Source organism: Vigna angularis, chromosome 7, assembly GCF_016808095.1.
Source record: "Vigna angularis cultivar LongXiaoDou No.4 chromosome 7, ASM1680809v1, whole genome shotgun sequence".
In the NCBI taxonomy this organism is placed as follows: domain Eukaryota; kingdom Viridiplantae; phylum Streptophyta; class Magnoliopsida; order Fabales; family Fabaceae; genus Vigna; species Vigna angularis.
The window spans coordinates 25,898,791-25,916,366 of record NC_068976.1 but is presented as its reverse complement, the minus strand read 5'-3'; the positions used below and the strand labels follow the sequence as shown (position 1 = coordinate 25,916,366).

The window sequence follows — 17,576 nt, the reverse complement described above, 5'->3', positions numbered from 1 at the left end:
ATGATAATAATTAAAAAAAATTACAACATCTCCAAGTTGAAATAATATAAATAAAAAATAAATATTTAAGTATAATGGATTTAGAAGTAAGTATAAATGAAAAAGATGAGTATGAATAAGAAAGATAAGAAAACAAATGTATATGAAAAAGATGAAATAAAAATGTAGATGAATGAGATATGAATGTTAATGAACGTGGGAGATGGACAAAAGTGTGTGAAGGAGATTAGTGTGGATGAAATTATAAGGATGAAGAGATTCATGAATGTAAATGAAAAAGATAAATATAATGATATTTGTATAAAAAATGAAAAATATAAAATTATAAGTGAAAAGATTTATCGTCTTTAAATCTTGTTCTTTAAACTAAAATAATTTACGTCTATATTCAACCTGAGAAACACAAATATCCATAATAATCTATGTTAATTATAGTAAAATATTAAACCTAATAAGGTTAGTGTATGTGTTGTAACTAACTTTATTTATTTTTAATATTTATTTTAAGTATTTTGTAGGTTGAATCAATGATAATTTAAATAAATATAAATATTTAAAATAAATAAAATTAATGTTAATTTTTTTTTATTTTTAATTTTTATATTTGTTTAATTTATTGTCGTTTTAATACATTTATTTAATAAAAAAATAAAAATAATTTTGCAATTTTTAAACTTCATTTTTTCTAAAAAATTAGCTTAATGTAGGATACATTAATGCTAGTGTAACATAAATATTTATTTAATAAAAAAATTTAAAATAATTTTATTTTTTAATTTTAGAAAATTTGTTTATATCATATTAGAGTCCATTAAACTTACATTAATAAAGCCAAACATTAATATTTTAAAAATATTATTTTTTATAATAGGAATAGATAACTTTTGTGAAAAATATTTTTTATTTACTATAGAAAGGATTAACTTTTCTAAAAGTAAATATACTCGATAATATATTTTCCAAAATCTCTTCACTAAAATTATCATTCTCATTTTCATATTATTGAAAAAAAAAATGTATATTGTTTGATGTTTTACATCAACTAGAGATAAAACTAAATTAGAATATACAAGCGAGTGTAAATTTTATCTTACAAGTAAGTTTTGTAAAGTTAAATTAAGCTTAAAGTCCACTTCAACATATGGTATCAAAGTTATGATTCAGTGTAAGAAATGTATTAAAAATCTCACGAAAGATAAAACCAAAACCAAATTAAAATATATAAATAAGTATCAAAGAATATTATCTATTAAAAAGTTTTTTTTAATATAATTAATAAAAAGCTTTACTTTTTAAGAATTTGTTAACTCATTAAGACAACTTCAAGTATAACCTAAATTTGTCATATAAAATACATTATGCTACTTTTAAAACTAATTCGTCTCATAAAATGCACTAAATGCATTTTTTTTTATAAGTCAAACGCGATCGAATCAATCTCAATACAACCATATTGGTAATTATTCTCTTAATAAAAATGTCTATCATACCAAAATCATTACCTACTTTATGTTTTAAGAATAATTATTTGACCATTTATAACATAACTATCAACAATTATAAAGACCTCTATTTACTTTGTCTTTGAAACAATTTTACAACCATTGACAATAAAAATAACTACATTATGAAAATGATTGGCTTTTTATAACGTTTGACAAGAAAAAAAAACGTTTAAAAAAATAATATAGAGCGGTAAATTTAATAATATGACAACGAAAAATAAAATACCGATTTATAAAAATGTGAGTAGAAATTTCATTTGGCTGCGATCAATTAATATGCAAATAGATAAGAAATGCTCGCGACGGTGTTGATTTGGGGCAAAGACTGCGCATATTATGGAGAACATTGATTTTAAATGGATGAGATTAACTTTAAAAGTGAGATGATTTATATTGAAATGTTTTTATTCTAAAGCGAATTTATTACAAAAAAAAAAAGTGTTAGTTTTTTGAGCCTAACCCAAAGGTTGCTTAATTAAAATTTAACTAAAGATTTATATTTGTACTATGATGAAGTTTGAGAGAAGATAATTATTGGGATAGTGAGTTTTATTGGAACGTGAAAAACTACTACAATAAGCGTGTTCAAACACGGTATTAAAACGAATTACGATACCTTTTATTCCCATAAAACGAAAAAGAGAGTGAGATTTGAGGCATTTGTTGTAAGTAAAAATTGAGATGCTTTAATTACGAAGGAAACAAAAAGGGATAGAGATAGTTTTATTAATGAGGTTATAGGAGTTAGGGGAAAATAAGTGTAAAGAAAAAAACTAAAGCATGACACGATTTTCAACTAGAATCTGTTGTCACCTCAGCACTAATATGATGTGCATTTGGTTTTGTAAAAGAGCCAAATGACACAAAGGAGCATAAATAAGCTGTTGTCCTAAAAAAGAGATATGAGGCAAGATTCCTAAATTCCACTGAGAAAATGACAATCCCTTTTGAAGAAAAAAACACAGGCTTTGTAACAGACAAGAGAGCTTTATCCATCCACAGTAGAAGTAAAAGTGGGTTCCAGATCACATAGGTAAAATTAGTGAACAGCAACATAAACAAACACTCTTGGTCCCCCACCTCTTAGAATCTCTTCTGCATTCGCCCACTTCTAGCCTACAAAGGAAAATCAAATAATGCTCTTTTTCACCACCAATGTTTCCCAATCACTCAACTTTTTCACTCCCAAATTCATCCTCTGACCATCTTTCCTCTCAGTTTCAGACTCACCACATTCACACACAATTTTACAGTTACCTACTTACCTTACCTCACTCCTTTTTTCTCTATTTTTCTTTCTCTATTTTTCTTTCTCTTTCCCTACCAAAATGAACAAAGTATCAGTCTAAGATTTCCTGCATTCAATTTCCGCTCTCCCTTTCACCACTGACGTCGGCATTGGGAACCCACCTCACTATAATAATACTTTTCATAACCAACCTTTATTATATTATTATTATTATTATTATTATTATTATTCATATTATAACATTATGCAATAAATAAATAAATAAAAAGTCATTTCATTTACCAGTATTTACCATTAAAAAAACCTAAGGGTGGGGCTCTCAAGGCAAAGGAAGAACCAGGTGACACACACTGCCACACACATGAGACCCCCCCTCATCAGCTACCCCTTTTTCCAATCTAACCCCTTATAAATACTCACCCTACCCTTCATCCCTTCCTCAGTGATTCAGTCTCTCGGTAAATTAATTCACTTCCCACACCCCACAGCCCAAAGTTTCTCCTTTTCCCTCTCCCTCTCCCTCTCATCCCTTTATTTCATCTCCATGGCTTCTTCTGTATCCACCACACCCACTCTGTACTTCGATGAGAAGTGGAAGCTCTCCAAGAAAGAAGGATCCACCAGAAGCAGGTCCTCCACTACCCCATTCATCAAGAATTCCTCCCAGAGAAGGTGTGCCTTTGCCAGCAAGTGTGCCAGGCTCGTGAAGGAGCAAAGGGCGCGCTTCTACATCATGAGGCGGTGTGTCACAATGCTCATATGCTGGCGTGACTACAGCGATTCGTGAAGAGAAGAAAAGGGTTTGTGAGGGAGACACGATGGGTTGTTGAGAGTGCATAAAGCTCTCTCTTTTTGAGTCCCCTCAGTCCTTTTCTTTCGCTTTAGATCAGATCCCTTTTCGGTGTTATGGAGGCCGCTTGAGATATACCTGTACATAAAAAAAATTGTTTCTCTTGGCTAGAAATTTTCAATTTTGTTTTGCTTTTTTCTTTTTTTTAAGGTTGTTCTGGGAACCCCCGTCAATGGAGGGTAGTCATGTTTGGTGTTACCTTTGATAATTTTCTTGGCTGTCTGAGAACTGATAGAGGAGACATGTTTAGAATGGAGAGATTAATTGAAATATATGATATAGCTTAGAGAGATAAAAATTCTGCTGGTTGCCTCTGCTTTTATATTTTCTTTTCCTTTTTTGTTTTTTTTTTTCATGCTCCTCTTAAATACAACTTCTCATCTTTTTAGGCTTTCGATTCAGTTTCCGTTTGTGGGAGTTGTTTCTCTTTGGGATTGAGGAAGAAGTGATGGGTGCGTGTTTGATTGAGATCTTAAAAATCTCTGAGATTCCCTTCAAGCCATTGCAGCCGAGATGAGGTAAGCTATAGGGTCTGCACTGTGTAGATCTAAACGTGGTTAGGCTGACGCAACATCGGGCTTTGTTTAATCTTTTTCCGCAATTAATTTTATGACAAGGAAAGCATGGAAGTTAAGAACTGTTATTACTCGTAATCACAATCATAAACGGACATCATTAAACTTGTACAGTGGTGAGGGAAAACCAACCGTGGTTGGTATTGTTGATTTAAGCAATAAGCGCGTAGGTGAGAAGTGGTCGAGATGAGAAAGCATTGGAAGTGAAAAAAAATGAAGGTTATTCTAGAAGGTGATAAGGTTGTTTTGGCAGGATTCTTAATGGAAAATAGTTTATTTGTGAGATGTGAATGACGAAAGTGTCCTGAATGTGCTAGGTGGAGTTGAGTTGTTTGACCAGTGGATGGACCACTTTGACCCTATAATGTTGCTCAGGAGGTATTTTTGGTGTGTTATTCTTTTTCCTCGTCCTGATCCTTGGCACAACGTGCGTTGCTTTATTATTTAGAGGGTACATTGGACCAAGAATTTATTGAGGGTGAGGTGAATTTGAATTGCTTGGCCTTGGGAATGAACCATTGCTTCATTAGCTAATTTGGGTCATTTCTTTGATCTAAATAATGCTCTTTTCTTTGGCGTCTAACTGCAGAAAAACATCCACATGCGGTGAAGCTTTGTGCAGTAAAAAGTTATACACTTTGTTTGTCTTAGTAAAAGTATAAAACTATTTTTATTTTATTTTTATTTTATTATTTTCCTTCATCATGGCTTTGGGAATGGCAGGCTGGCAGGAAGTGGCATGGATGATGAGTTGTTGACAATTGCAACACAAAGACACCCAAACATGAACTCTCACGCAAACACCTTATTCTATCACACACGCATAAATTATTATATTAATACCCACTCTCGCAGTTTTTTTTTATTAAAAAATAAAATAATATATTATTACATTAATAGCATTAGTTTCCCTAAACTTATACTAAAAAATAATGTCATTTTATATTTAAATAGTGTCAATTATTATTGCTATATGCCATAATTTTTCGTTACGTAATAATGTAAAATTATTTTACATAGTATGTTCTGTTCTTCTCTTTACATTAACTACTTTGAAAGTCATATACATTTAAATTTGTCATCTGACTTCGTCCTGTTCTACCCAACTGCTTATTAACGAGAACCATCATTTTTCTATTCCGTGTTCGGTACTAAGATGACGTAACCTCATATTATGTTATGTGTGAAAATGAATGAAATGAAATAATGTGAACTATTGTCAAATAAGATGAGACAGGAGCATTTAGTTAATATAACGTATATTTATAAAATAAAATTTGAATACAAAATAAAATATTCATTATGTTATTATCCAAATTTGTCAATTGATAGAATAAATCATTATATATTTATGATTTTATTTTTAAAAAACGTTTTAAAGAATAGATTGAAGAAAAATTATTCAAACGATCTTTTACTTCAATTTAAACGCGATAGAAACATATAATTATATATTTTTTCATTTAAGATTATCCAAAAGTTTTTTTTTTTTATTTATTTAGAATCTGCTTTAGAATTGACTTTTTTTTTTTAATTTAAAAACTTTTCACTTAGAAAAATAATTTATTATTTGTTTATGGATTTGACTTGGTTTTAATTTTAATTTATTTTTCGGAGATTTTAAATTTGTGATAAATAAAATAAAAGTGTTAGAAACAAACGACATGCCACGAGCCTTGAGAAGGGTATATTGTAGATACAGAGACAATGAACCGAACACTGTTTTGTTTATTTGGTTATTTAAAGCTAAACAAATTTAGATGAACATTCCACAAGCAGGGTCGTGTTTCACATTTTACAGTTTCCATTACTGCAAAATATAAATGCACATAGAACCAACAAAATTTCACCCCAACCATTTCTATTTTACAACCAATAAGTTAAATAAGCCATTTATCAATAGAAACGAGTTTTTAATTTAAAATGATGCAAAATTAATCCGAGTATAGTTGAATAGAATGAAAGAAAAAAATAGAGGATTCGTTTGTTGCATAATTAAATAAAAAAGTATAGGAAGCAAGTTGTATATATTTATGTGTGTACATATAAACTTTTGTAACAACTATTTTAAGAGTGATGAATACAAATTAAGTAATCTAAATTATTTAAAAGGGTATCGAAAAAGTTTTATCGTTTTAACATGCTTCATATTTATATTTCTCTAATTGGTACTATGAAAGCATTTATTAATGGCCATATAGTCTAGTAGGTTATTGTTTTTTCTGGTCAAAAGGAAGATTTAGCTTTCCCTTCAAAACCTTCTTTTGGTGCACTTTGTTTGTATGTAATCAAAGAAGAATCATTCTCAAAATTTAAGATAAGTTGAGATGTTAATGATTGAAGTTTGTTTGCACTTGCCGAAAGGACATATATTCAATCAATTTAAAAAAAAAAAGTCCATTTAAACAATTTTTCGGTAAATTTAATAAGAAAAAAGGTTCTAGACATATTTTTTTTTACTTACATAAATTTTTGTGTTGATAACACAAGCCTTAAATATAAATTATAAGAAATCTTTAAAAAGTGAAAACATAATCATCTCACATCAAAACCCACTTATAGTTTAACGATCTATGAAATCTTCACCGATATTTGAATTTGATTAAAGCATATTAAATATTATTTGACTGGTTTGTGTTGGTATTAATAAGTATTAGTGAATAGTGAGTGTGAGTTGGAAAGAACTGAGAGAGTCAGCGTGGTATCTTTTATTGATTTACCCCTTCCCCACATTTTTTGACTATGCATTCACGAAACAATGATTTCTTGTACAGAAGTGAAGAGAGGAATAGAAAAGTGAAAAAGTAAGACATAGATGATTGGATAAATAAGGAAAAGATATTAAGATTATTGTAAAAGTCATTATAGGGTTTGAATGAACGTGATAGGGAACAGAGATATGGTGCATGATCTTAAGATGATAGATAAATTTGATGAGTTATTTATGTTAATTATGGTCAAAAAGTAATCGAAATTCATTGATTAACCATTGTCCCCACTTTGATCCATCTTTGTCTAGTTTGTTGAAAGATCTCCAACAGTGTGCGCATCTGAATTATTATGAAACTACATCACTCCTAATTATTAGTTGATAGCTCCTATAGTCCTATTCCATAATTATTGCAAGCCCTACTTTTTCTTCCATCTTTTGGACCCTTCTCCTAACGTCTATTTCCATCAAAATTTATGCACTTCCTTCATCGTGTCAAAATGCACTATATTCTATACTTTTTTTTCTCTCAATTTATATTAAGTTTATCATAAAAAAAAACATTTATAACTTAAAGATGAATCAACCTTTAAAGCTTTTCCTTTTATGGCATACACTAACTTCATGCACTCTCTTCAAAAGCTCGATCCTTTTTGGTCTTACTTATTAGTCAAAACTCCTCATTTGTTGATGCGTTTTGTTTTTTATATTGAAAATGTAAGTAATAATTACACATGACCCATCAAATCTTTTATTTGTATACTAACTAATAAATAGTTGAGTTGAGTGATACTGATATTGACTCTTACCAACATTTCTATTAATAACCCAATTGTTCAATTAATATTGAAAATTGGATAAGATCGAGTTCATAACATAAGTTATAAAAAGAATGTACTTATGTATTTATGTCTTCACCAGCATTTTAGATATACATAAAAGATTGTATTATCACTATATTATTATTATAATATTAGTTATAAAATAAAATCGGTGCAAGTACAACCCCACACAGAAAGTTAAGATAGCTACATACCCTATATAGAAAATAGACCATGAGATGGGGAATTACTTTATCCCTTTAGAGTATTAGACTACTAGGCCCATTTTTCATCTGATTTTTCAATAAAACCCACCATGAATAGAAGTTACATCTTTTGATGAAATATTTAGAAATTATATATAATACAAGTTTTGATACCAAAAAATCATAACTAAGCATAGTCTTTAACTTTCGTATGAGGGTGTTATAAGATTATTGAGACTTTAATATCACTTTTAGATCTATGAAAGAAAATTTTAATATCAAGAAAATTTTATATGAAAAATTATAACACGACTTCTAGTTTAAAATTTTAAAATTTAAGGATAATAAATTTATAAATTTTATTATTATAAATGGATCCCATTTTAGTTTTATATAAAATTAAAATTGTTAGTAGGTGAGTAAAATTTTATTAGGTAACAGAAAAAGCCCGTGGGTTAAGAGTAGGGGCCTAATAAAAGACAAAAAGTAAATAGGGTTAGAAGATGTTATGTTGGGCTTGACCTAACTCCTAAGGCACATAGGTCCACGTATGGTCAAACGTCACATCACCGCACGCATGCCTTAAAATCACAACGTATCATTTTCATGTAAATGCATGCATTAATAGTAATTCGTTTTATAAAAAAAAAAATAAAACTATTCGAATAAGTGATCTTTTAAAATAATATGAATTAAAATACAATACCCTTAAATGAAATTATTTACCGTTTTGGTTTACGGGCATACTTTTCGATTTAATAATGTTTAGGAAATGGAGTTATATTTTTAATCTTAATCATTAGTACTTTGTTTCATTTAATACTACGGGATTATTTGTTTAACTAAAAAAGTTGTCAGAGTCAAAGTCGACTCAGAGACACGCATGCACTAGCTGGCAATAGAGAAATTTTCTGAAGAAGGAAGAATGGAGGAGGGTGTGTTTGTCCATAAATAGCTTTGTAGCTTTTTTTCCTTTTCTTTTATTTTCTTAAAGTATTAGAAGACAAAGTTAATATTATCCACAACCAAAGGCCTAGTTATAAATCATAAACTTGTAAGCATTAAATTAATTAATGTAATTAGTTCGTTGGGTGTCTCTACGTGAATGTATCATTTCGTAATTCTAAGATAACGACTTCGAATTAAAATAAAAATTTTCAAATAATTAGCCATGCATAACGAATTATTCCTTCAGTTTTTGTGTTGGAGCAATGTCACGTCACGTCACTTTGAATTTATGACCTCGAAAACTGATCCCATGCTTGTTCATATTTTTAGTTCCCATTCTTAATGCGAAATTTTTGCTTCTAAAAAGAGTTTATTACGTGCCATTTAGGAATCCAAGATGTAAAATTTTTTGTTATTCATAATATTCATGCCATTTTGTTTAATTTTACGACAAAAAAAAATAGCTGGGCCTTGGACGGAAGATGCTATTGGACTAAAAAATAAGTCCAAATAATGATTTTGATTTGTGCTTTGTTGTGTTGGTGATTAAACGTGATAAACGCGTTTGAATTCTGGAATAGTTGTATAAACGTACTTATTGAGACATGCTACTATTGTTACTTGTAATTTTGTAGCTGAGTATGGTGAAAAGTTCTTTTGATAATTAATGTTCTATAATATATTTGTCTCTTTTTTTGCATGTTGTTGACAGTGTAAACTACAGGGATGCAGTTTATTTAACTAAGGACGATGACTCAATACCAAAAACATTTTTACATTTGCAGTTTGATTAAATTGTTGGAAGTTTCACTTTAATTAAAGATATTGCTATCAGATCACCAATTAATGTATAGTTTCACACACACAACGTAGTTAGAGTCGCAATATCTACATAGGTTTAATGTGAGAATTACTATCGAATTTATATTGTAGAGATTTTTGTGGAGAGAGTTTTTACTTCTTCTATTACTGACTATTATTTTGTAGGTCTTTAAAACTTCCTTTATTCATAATTATTCGCCTATATTTATAAACTTTTAATTTAATTAAGTCTCTTTTTAATAAAAATAAATAAAATATATAGAATTTTAAAGTACACAAAAATTAATGAAAATTAATTTTATTGATGATTTAAGATAAAATATAATCATTTACAATTACAATGTAAATATAAAAAAATACATAATTTAAAGACCTAGAAAATGGTACTTTAGACGTGGTTGTAGTTTAAAAATATTCACACTCGATGAAAACGTTTTAATATAAATGGATTTCTTATAAATGAGTTCAATATTTTAAAACATATCTCTCTAGAACCACTTTTCTAGAGTCTTCTGCTTTCTCTCTAAGGGTTCTTGTACCCTGTTCATCTGTTTGAAGATCGAACACTGCCCGTGTGATCCTCGCGGTGAGATCTTCAAGTTTACCCGATCAATTTCTTAAAAAGACTAAGTTAATTTCTTGCTCTTTTATCTGGTTTCATGTTTTCCAATGCATGTGATGTTTGACTTTGTCGTATGTATGATTTGAGTATTCTTTTAGGTTCTTTACTGATCAGTAGTAATAACGACGTACCTTAGTCATGATTCTGTTGTGGTATGTAGGAGCATATAGAGCTCTTTAAGTTGTGAAAGTGGTATAAGGTCTTCTAGAATAGTTTGGTCTTCTAAAAATGTAAGGGAAGCTAGTGTTGGCTATAACTTAATGTACAAGTTTGACTAGTGATTGATATGAGTTATGTTAATTTAATTGTAAATAAGATGATTGTGTTAGTGTTATTGATGTTTTTATAATTGTACTGGATTATTGGATGTATGATGATATGGATGATTTTGATTTGTACTTGTTTAATCTTGTGAGTGTTCTATTTTGAAGGGTAAGGTTATAAAATTAGTGTTGTAGTGAGAAGTAAAAAGTAGGCAGAATTAATAGGTAGTTTTGGACCTTAATAAGAGGTGTTAATAGACGACTTTTTGAAGTAAAGGTCGAATGAGAGGAACTAAGTTTTGTAGGTCTGTTCTAAGGTTATTTAAAACATGTTTGAGCTTTGAGATAGTAGAAATATGGTGTAGATTTATTTGGTAGTTAATAGGTTTGTGAGTGATGAGCTTATTTAAAATCGTAATGATGTTGTTATATGAGAATGAGTTGAAAGTGTCTGGTGATCTTCAAAATTCAAAAGTAAGATTATGTATGGAGGAAAAAGGTAGGAGATAAAGAAGACAAAGTGAGCCTACGGTTTCAAGCTGTAGTGTCAACCTTGAAATGAGAAAGTATTAATGGAAGTTGAACAAAGAAAATGGGTCAGTGGACGAAGGAGGTGAACTAAGCTATGATTTCAAGTTGTAGTGCAATCTTGAGGTAAGGAAGTATTAACAAATGGTTAGAACAAAGAGGAGACTCAAGTTGTTGATTTGATAAGGATATTGTGAGAGTTAGTTGAAAAGTATGAAGACCGGTTGTCTGAAACGAAGTTGTAAGGAGATTTCAATAGTATAGTTGAAATACTAGTGGATTTCTCAAAATGGTTAAGAAAGGGAAGGTTGGACAATCCTAGTTTGAGATGTATCATAAGTTGACTAGGTATTCATCAAGCTAGTGATTTTAAGTCAAGAAGATATTGATCTGAGCATGATTAGAGGCTAGTGGGTTAAGAAATGCATATGGTTTAGGTCGGTGAGTTAAAGAAGTGAAGGAGTGCTCAAATTGGTTTTGTCACTACATCGGAGGAGAGTTATAATTTGACAATGGGATAACATAGGTGGAAACTATGTTACTCAAGGATGGAGATCAGTAAAGAAATGTGAAGTCATCAAAATGGTTGTTTTTAAAGGTGATCAAGAGTGTTAACAGTTGGTAGTAGGTCAGAAGTCGTGCGTGATCAAGTCTTTTGTATGATATTTCAAAGAGGAAGCCAAAGATTATGAAGTGATATCAATTAGGTTTTGATATAAAGTCAAGGCTAGCTAAGTTTTAAAAAGAGTTTACAAGAGATAATGGAAGACAGATGGAGGTGAATTCAGTTTGACAAATACATATTAGTTTGTCATGTGAAAGAAGAATCTATGAAGGAAAGGTTTGGAGGTTGAGAAATTGTTTTAAGAGTAATGGCTAGACTAATCTAAACTATTGAACATTAGCATTTTAGAACATAGACAAGGTTTTCATGTCAATAAGTTTGTTGGGGAGAACTATCTCGGTTAAGTTAAGTGGTTGTAACAGAGAAAGTGAGGAGAGCAAGTTTTTCTTTCTACCTAATGAATGAATTTTTTGGGACGAAAATTTTTTCTTGTTGGAGGAGAATTTAAAGACCTAGAAAATGGTATTTTAAAAGTGGTAGTAGTTTAAAAATATATAAATTTGATTATTTTAATATAGGATAATGATACTTTGACAACATTTTTTTGACAACATTTTAACACTATCTACGTGTCATTCTGTAATTGGTTCATGTTGGTGTTTATGATTATTATTATTGATTGTGGAGTAATTTTGGACCAATCAAAGAATGATACGTAGATGATGTTAAAATATTGTCAAAAAAATATTGTCAAAGTATCATTATCCTTTAATATAAATGAATTTGTTATAAACGAGTTTTATTATTTTAAAACATATCCTCTAAAATTACTTTTCTAGAATCCTATGTCTTTCTCTCTTGGGGTTTTAGTACCTTGTTCACTGTTTGAAGATCAGAGATCGTCTATGTGATCCTCGTAGTGATGATATTTTTATTTTGTCAAAATACTCTTTTCTAACTAGTATATTCTAGAAAAAAAAAATTACAATGTAACCTACTCTAATTAGCCACCGGTGAACTTTTTAGTCATTCGTTATTTGTAATACTATTAAATTTTGTCAAACAAATCAAGGAGAGAGCATGCCCTTTTGTAATTATCCTCGCAAACTTTTCTTAAAACAGAGTAGACAAACTTTTCTTAAAACATAAATCATAATTTTTAAATTGACCATTCTATAAGGTGATTTTCAAATTATTTGTTATGCGAATTTTTTGAAATATAATATTCAAAATTTCTAAAGGGAAAGGGGTGCAGGAAGAAAAAACCATAATCTTCCAAAATCCATTCATAGAAAACCCAATAACTTGAACCCAACTCATGTGTAATATGTAAGAGTCTTTCTTTCTGCACCTATCGTTTTTCTTCTGCCCCTCCAAATTCCATGGTGATGCCCATTATAACATTATAAATTATAGATATTATATATTTTTTACGGATTTCAAAATATGATTTCGAAAATTATCCAATTTTGAATTTGATTATGAGTTTTCTTATATTTTAAAATCCAGTAATGAATTTTCTCAGATTTTAAAATTATGTTTTGGATTTTCAGAAATCATTTTGAAAACTCTGAATTTTCCAAATTTCAAAATCTAATATTAGATTTTTCTGAATTTCGAAATTTGATTCTAGATTTTTTGAAACCATATTTCAAAATAAAATTTTGAATTTTTTCGAATTTCAAAATCTAGTTTTAGATTTTAAAATTTATTTTTGGATTTTATTTTCTAATTTCAAAATTTGGTTCTGAAAATTCAAAGCTGGATTTCAAAATCTAGTTATGAAATTTTCTGAATTTTGAAATCTAAGTCTCATATTTAGAAATTTGATTATTTTTGAATTTTAAAATTTGATTATGAATTTTTGAAAATTTGAATTTTAAAATTTGATTATGAATTTTTGAAAATTTGATTAAGGGTGAATTTTTTTATTTATCAAATTTTAAAATCTGGTTATATGTTAAGTTTTTTTGTTTATCAAATTTTAAAATCCAAATTTTAAAAGTGCAAATGAGAAGAAAGAGGTGTAGGTGAAGGATGAGACGCAAATGAGAGGTTGTTATGGGTTGAAGGGTTTTAAATAGGGTTTTAACCCCTAGTCAAAGTCAAAACATAAAAACTATTAAGAGTAGGTTAGAGATATGGGAAAATTTGGGGGTGCAGAAAGGAATTTCAAAAGTGTTGGAAGAAGCCCCCAAAATATATAAACCGATATAAAAAAGTTAAAGGAAAAAAATGACACAATGATTTCTTATTACACTGTTTCTTCTTGAACCTTCCTCTTTCCTTTCCGCACCCCATAAAATTTGTAATACCCAACACTTCTGGTAAAAATTATAATAAAAAAAAAATTGACCGTTTCACCTCTTAATTTTTAAGCTTTGTTTATTAGTATTTACAGATTAGAAAATGTTTTCAGAAAAATTTAATGTAGAAGTAGCTTAATTCTGCCATCATCAACACGTATCTCCTCTTTCCTCAATATTTTTCCTTCACCATCTCTCTTTTTATAGGTTCCAAATCTTCACTCTCTTTATCTTTCCACATTTCTCAAAGAAAAAAAGGGAGCTGTAACGGTTTTTCATGGAGAGGAAGTAGCTTGAAGAGAGAATGAGAGATGGAGGGTTTTTCATTTTAGGATGTTTTAGTATAAAGGTAAAATCGGGATTTTAAAAGTTATAGCTATTCTCTTTAGCGACCCAAAATAAAAACCAAACCAAAATAGTCTTTATAGTGAAATGTCAAATAAACACATATATAACGAGAAAACAAAAAAGAGAAGTAAAATCAGTTCGAACGCTTATTCTGACCATGTTGACAAAATTTAGTGTTGATATAACTTGGAAGGCAAACAATATTAAATGTTCGCAGAACTTATGTATCCTACATTAATATGATGTTTTATTTTCCTCTAATCTCATGCCATCACTTTATCATAACATTTCCACAAAGAAAATACGACAATTGATTTCAATGAATGCTGCTGTCTTCCTTTCTGTGCATTGACACGGCTCCATAGGATAGCTTTGAATATGGTTAAATCCTTTTTTTTTATTTCTTTATTTTATTTTTATTTAAACTTTTAGTTGGTTGTGATAATTTTGAAGTGCATTAAAATCAATAATTTAGTGAGTTCAATTTTTTTCTTTTTTTTTAAATAATACTTAATGGTTGTACCAAGTTGCATTGGTATACAGCTATGTTTACCTGAAACCTATCTCTATAACCGCAGACACACAACAGATTAATGCCCCCACCTAATCAAATTAATCTCCAAATTTTGGTAGACCACGGGATTGAAAAATGGAAAAAACAAAAAGAAATACTATTTCTAATAAATTAGACAGGGTGAAGTAAATTGTCTAAATGGGTGTTTTGGATCCTAGTAAATGCCCCAGGTTTCACTAAATTTTCAAGACAAATTATGTTAAGAATATATTAATGTTAAAATTCTAGATTTTAGCTTGACTGAATAATTCATTTGTCTTAATGGTTTCTCTTCACCAAATTATCTGAGACTTATTCATTTAGTATGTAACAAACACCTTTCTAAAATATTAAATAATAAGGAAACATAATTTTGAAACACACTCACTTAAAATAGTCTAAAATCAAACATTTCAAACTCAGATTATAAGGAAAATTTCTATAAGATAACGGATCATTTCAAGGCTTTCATACAATATTTATTTTTAAATGCAAAAAATCAAACAGTTTCTCTTTAAAGCAAAATCAATTTCTTTCGGCATCCAAAATATCATTATATCCACATTTGATAACAAATCCAGTAAGTAAAGAGTGAAAACGAAAGCAGTGGTAGTTGAAGTAGAACGAAACTGTAAGCAAACTTTACCTGTAAAGTTGAAGAGTCCAAATTCTATAAGATGATTTTAATTTTTCCCTAAGCAGTATCTATAATCCGAGGGTTGAGAATTGATTAATGATTATATTTAGTCAATAAAAAAAGACTATCAGACGGCTATAAACGAGTGTCCAAGATCTAAGGAGAGAGGCCCAACAGCTGACTGGCGAGGTCACACGTTGTCTCGGTAAACCCCACTCTAGAGTTGACCAAATCAAACTCCATCCACACGTTCTGCTGATGATGATGCCCAATCACGTAAGCTTCGATTCCCAACAAATCAGAGTTTCCAAAAGTGAAGCAATAAACCCAATCACTCCCCTTCCTCGCCCTATACAACAGCCTCTCCCCGGAAACCTTCATCTCCGCCCCCTCAAACACCAGCGTCACTGCCGGAACCGCCGCCAAACTCGCTGGTGCGTGGTAGCACAAGTCCATCGCCCCCTCAAACACAAACTCCGGGTCCTCAATTCGGGTCAGCACCCCCTTTGTTTGCTCCAAGAACTCATCTTTCAATGCTGAATAAACCGACCCAAGAAGAAACGTGAACTGGGTACCCGAATCCACCATCGTCTGCCCCGCCCCGGTGTGGTCGGGCAAGAAAACCGACTTCGGAAGTTGCAGAAGTTTCTCCGCAACCTTGATCCCCTGGAGCTGGACCGTATACGCCACGCGGTCAAAGTACGGCAACGAGGTAGTTGCCGTCACTAAAGGTGTATATTTCAGCGGCCCCAGCCACGGCGCGGCGGCGGCTCCCCCACCTAGAAGGAGGACTCCGGAGGCGTCCTTCCCGGAGATACAGTACGAGAATTGGGGGAGCGCCATTTGGGTCACCAGCGAGAGAGAGCCTCGGTTCATGCCCATGAGACCTGTGGTTTTGGAATCCTCGTCGGCGTCGGAGGTGTACCCGGCGGAGTCCATGCAGCCGAACAAGGTTCCCGGTTGTGCTGCGCCGCCGATGGAGAAGGTTTCTGCGGCGAGGGTGCCCTCGACGGAGGAGGAGTCGGCGTAGGAGACGATGACGTGGCAGAGTTCGTTGGGGTCGCAGGAAGCGGGTAGGATAAGATCACGAGTACGAGAGTTGCATATGGATGAATTGCATGAAGCTGTGGTGTAGGAGGATGAGAGCAAAGGGTTGAAGGTTGAGTTTAGGTTGGGGAGTTGTTTGCAGTGGAGCCAGGAGAGTTCACTGCCAGTGTCGAGGACCATGGTAACGTTCTGTGGGGGTGAGCCTACGGTTAGTGAGACAGTCAGTGTTACATTATGCTGGAAAGAGAGCTTACGTGAGGGTGTTTGTGTCTGTGTTTGTGTTTTTAGAGGCAGTAGGAGTGTCTTTTGTGTTTTTGAAGAAGAGACAGATGTTTGGATTTGCAGGAGAAGGAAGAGGAGAGGGAGAGGAAGAAAAAGAGAAGACTTGGAAGAGGCCATGAATGGAGAATATTGATATTCAGGTTTGTGTTGGTTGGTGGATTGAGAATATTGATTCAGGTTTGGTTTGCATCTGATGAGTTGTTGAGTTGGAACTTTCAGCTGAAATTAAATGGGAAGAGAGAGAGAGAGAGAGAAAGATTGGATTGTCCTGTTAGACAGTCTCCCTGTGAAGGTGTGGTGGAGCTCTCCAAAGATTCTCCTGTATAGCTGTATCAGACCATAATTCCTGTCGTTACGTTCACTGGAAAATGAATGTCGTGTTTGCTGTTATTATAATACCTAAAACTACTCACAATTTCTACCTTTTTTAACAACAAAAGAGTCGTTAGTATGCAACCATTAAAGTGTTCATATGAAGTAGTTCACTGCTTCAGACTGTTAATTATTTAATTACTCTCTGCCTTCATTAATCTATGATACTGATAGTCTACCGATCTCACTTTAGGTTTAAATAAATTTTAGATTATTCATATATACTCAATTTCTTTTAAGTATCTTGAAAATATTCTTTTATTTACATATATTTAATAAAATTAAACTTTTTTTAAGTTACCTATATATGTCTGTTTTATTAGCCACCTATCTTCTAAATGGATCATGTGATTTTATTTATAATAAA

At 31.2% G+C, this 17,576-nt stretch overlaps 2 protein-coding genes across 2 annotated transcripts; one reads left to right on the top strand and one right to left on the bottom strand.

Annotated features, from left to right (window-relative positions):
• The first annotated feature begins 3,174 nt into the window (after positions 1-3,174).
• LOC108337315 (small polypeptide DEVIL 11) lies at positions 3,175-3,541 on the top strand. Its single transcript, XM_017573811.2, has one exon. The coding sequence runs from the start codon at positions 3,299-3,301 to the stop codon at positions 3,539-3,541; it is 243 nt and encodes an 80-aa protein (XP_017429300.1). The 5' UTR covers positions 3,175-3,298.
• An 11,979-nt stretch (positions 3,542-15,520) lies between these two features.
• Positions 15,521-17,193, bottom strand: LOC108337331 (aspartic proteinase PCS1). Its single transcript, XM_017573831.2, has one exon. It carries the CDS (start codon positions 16,952-16,954, stop codon positions 15,665-15,667), a length of 1,290 nt encoding a protein of 429 aa, XP_017429320.1. The 5' UTR covers positions 16,955-17,193; the 3' UTR covers positions 15,521-15,664.
• Positions 17,194-17,576: the final 383 nt, after the last annotated feature.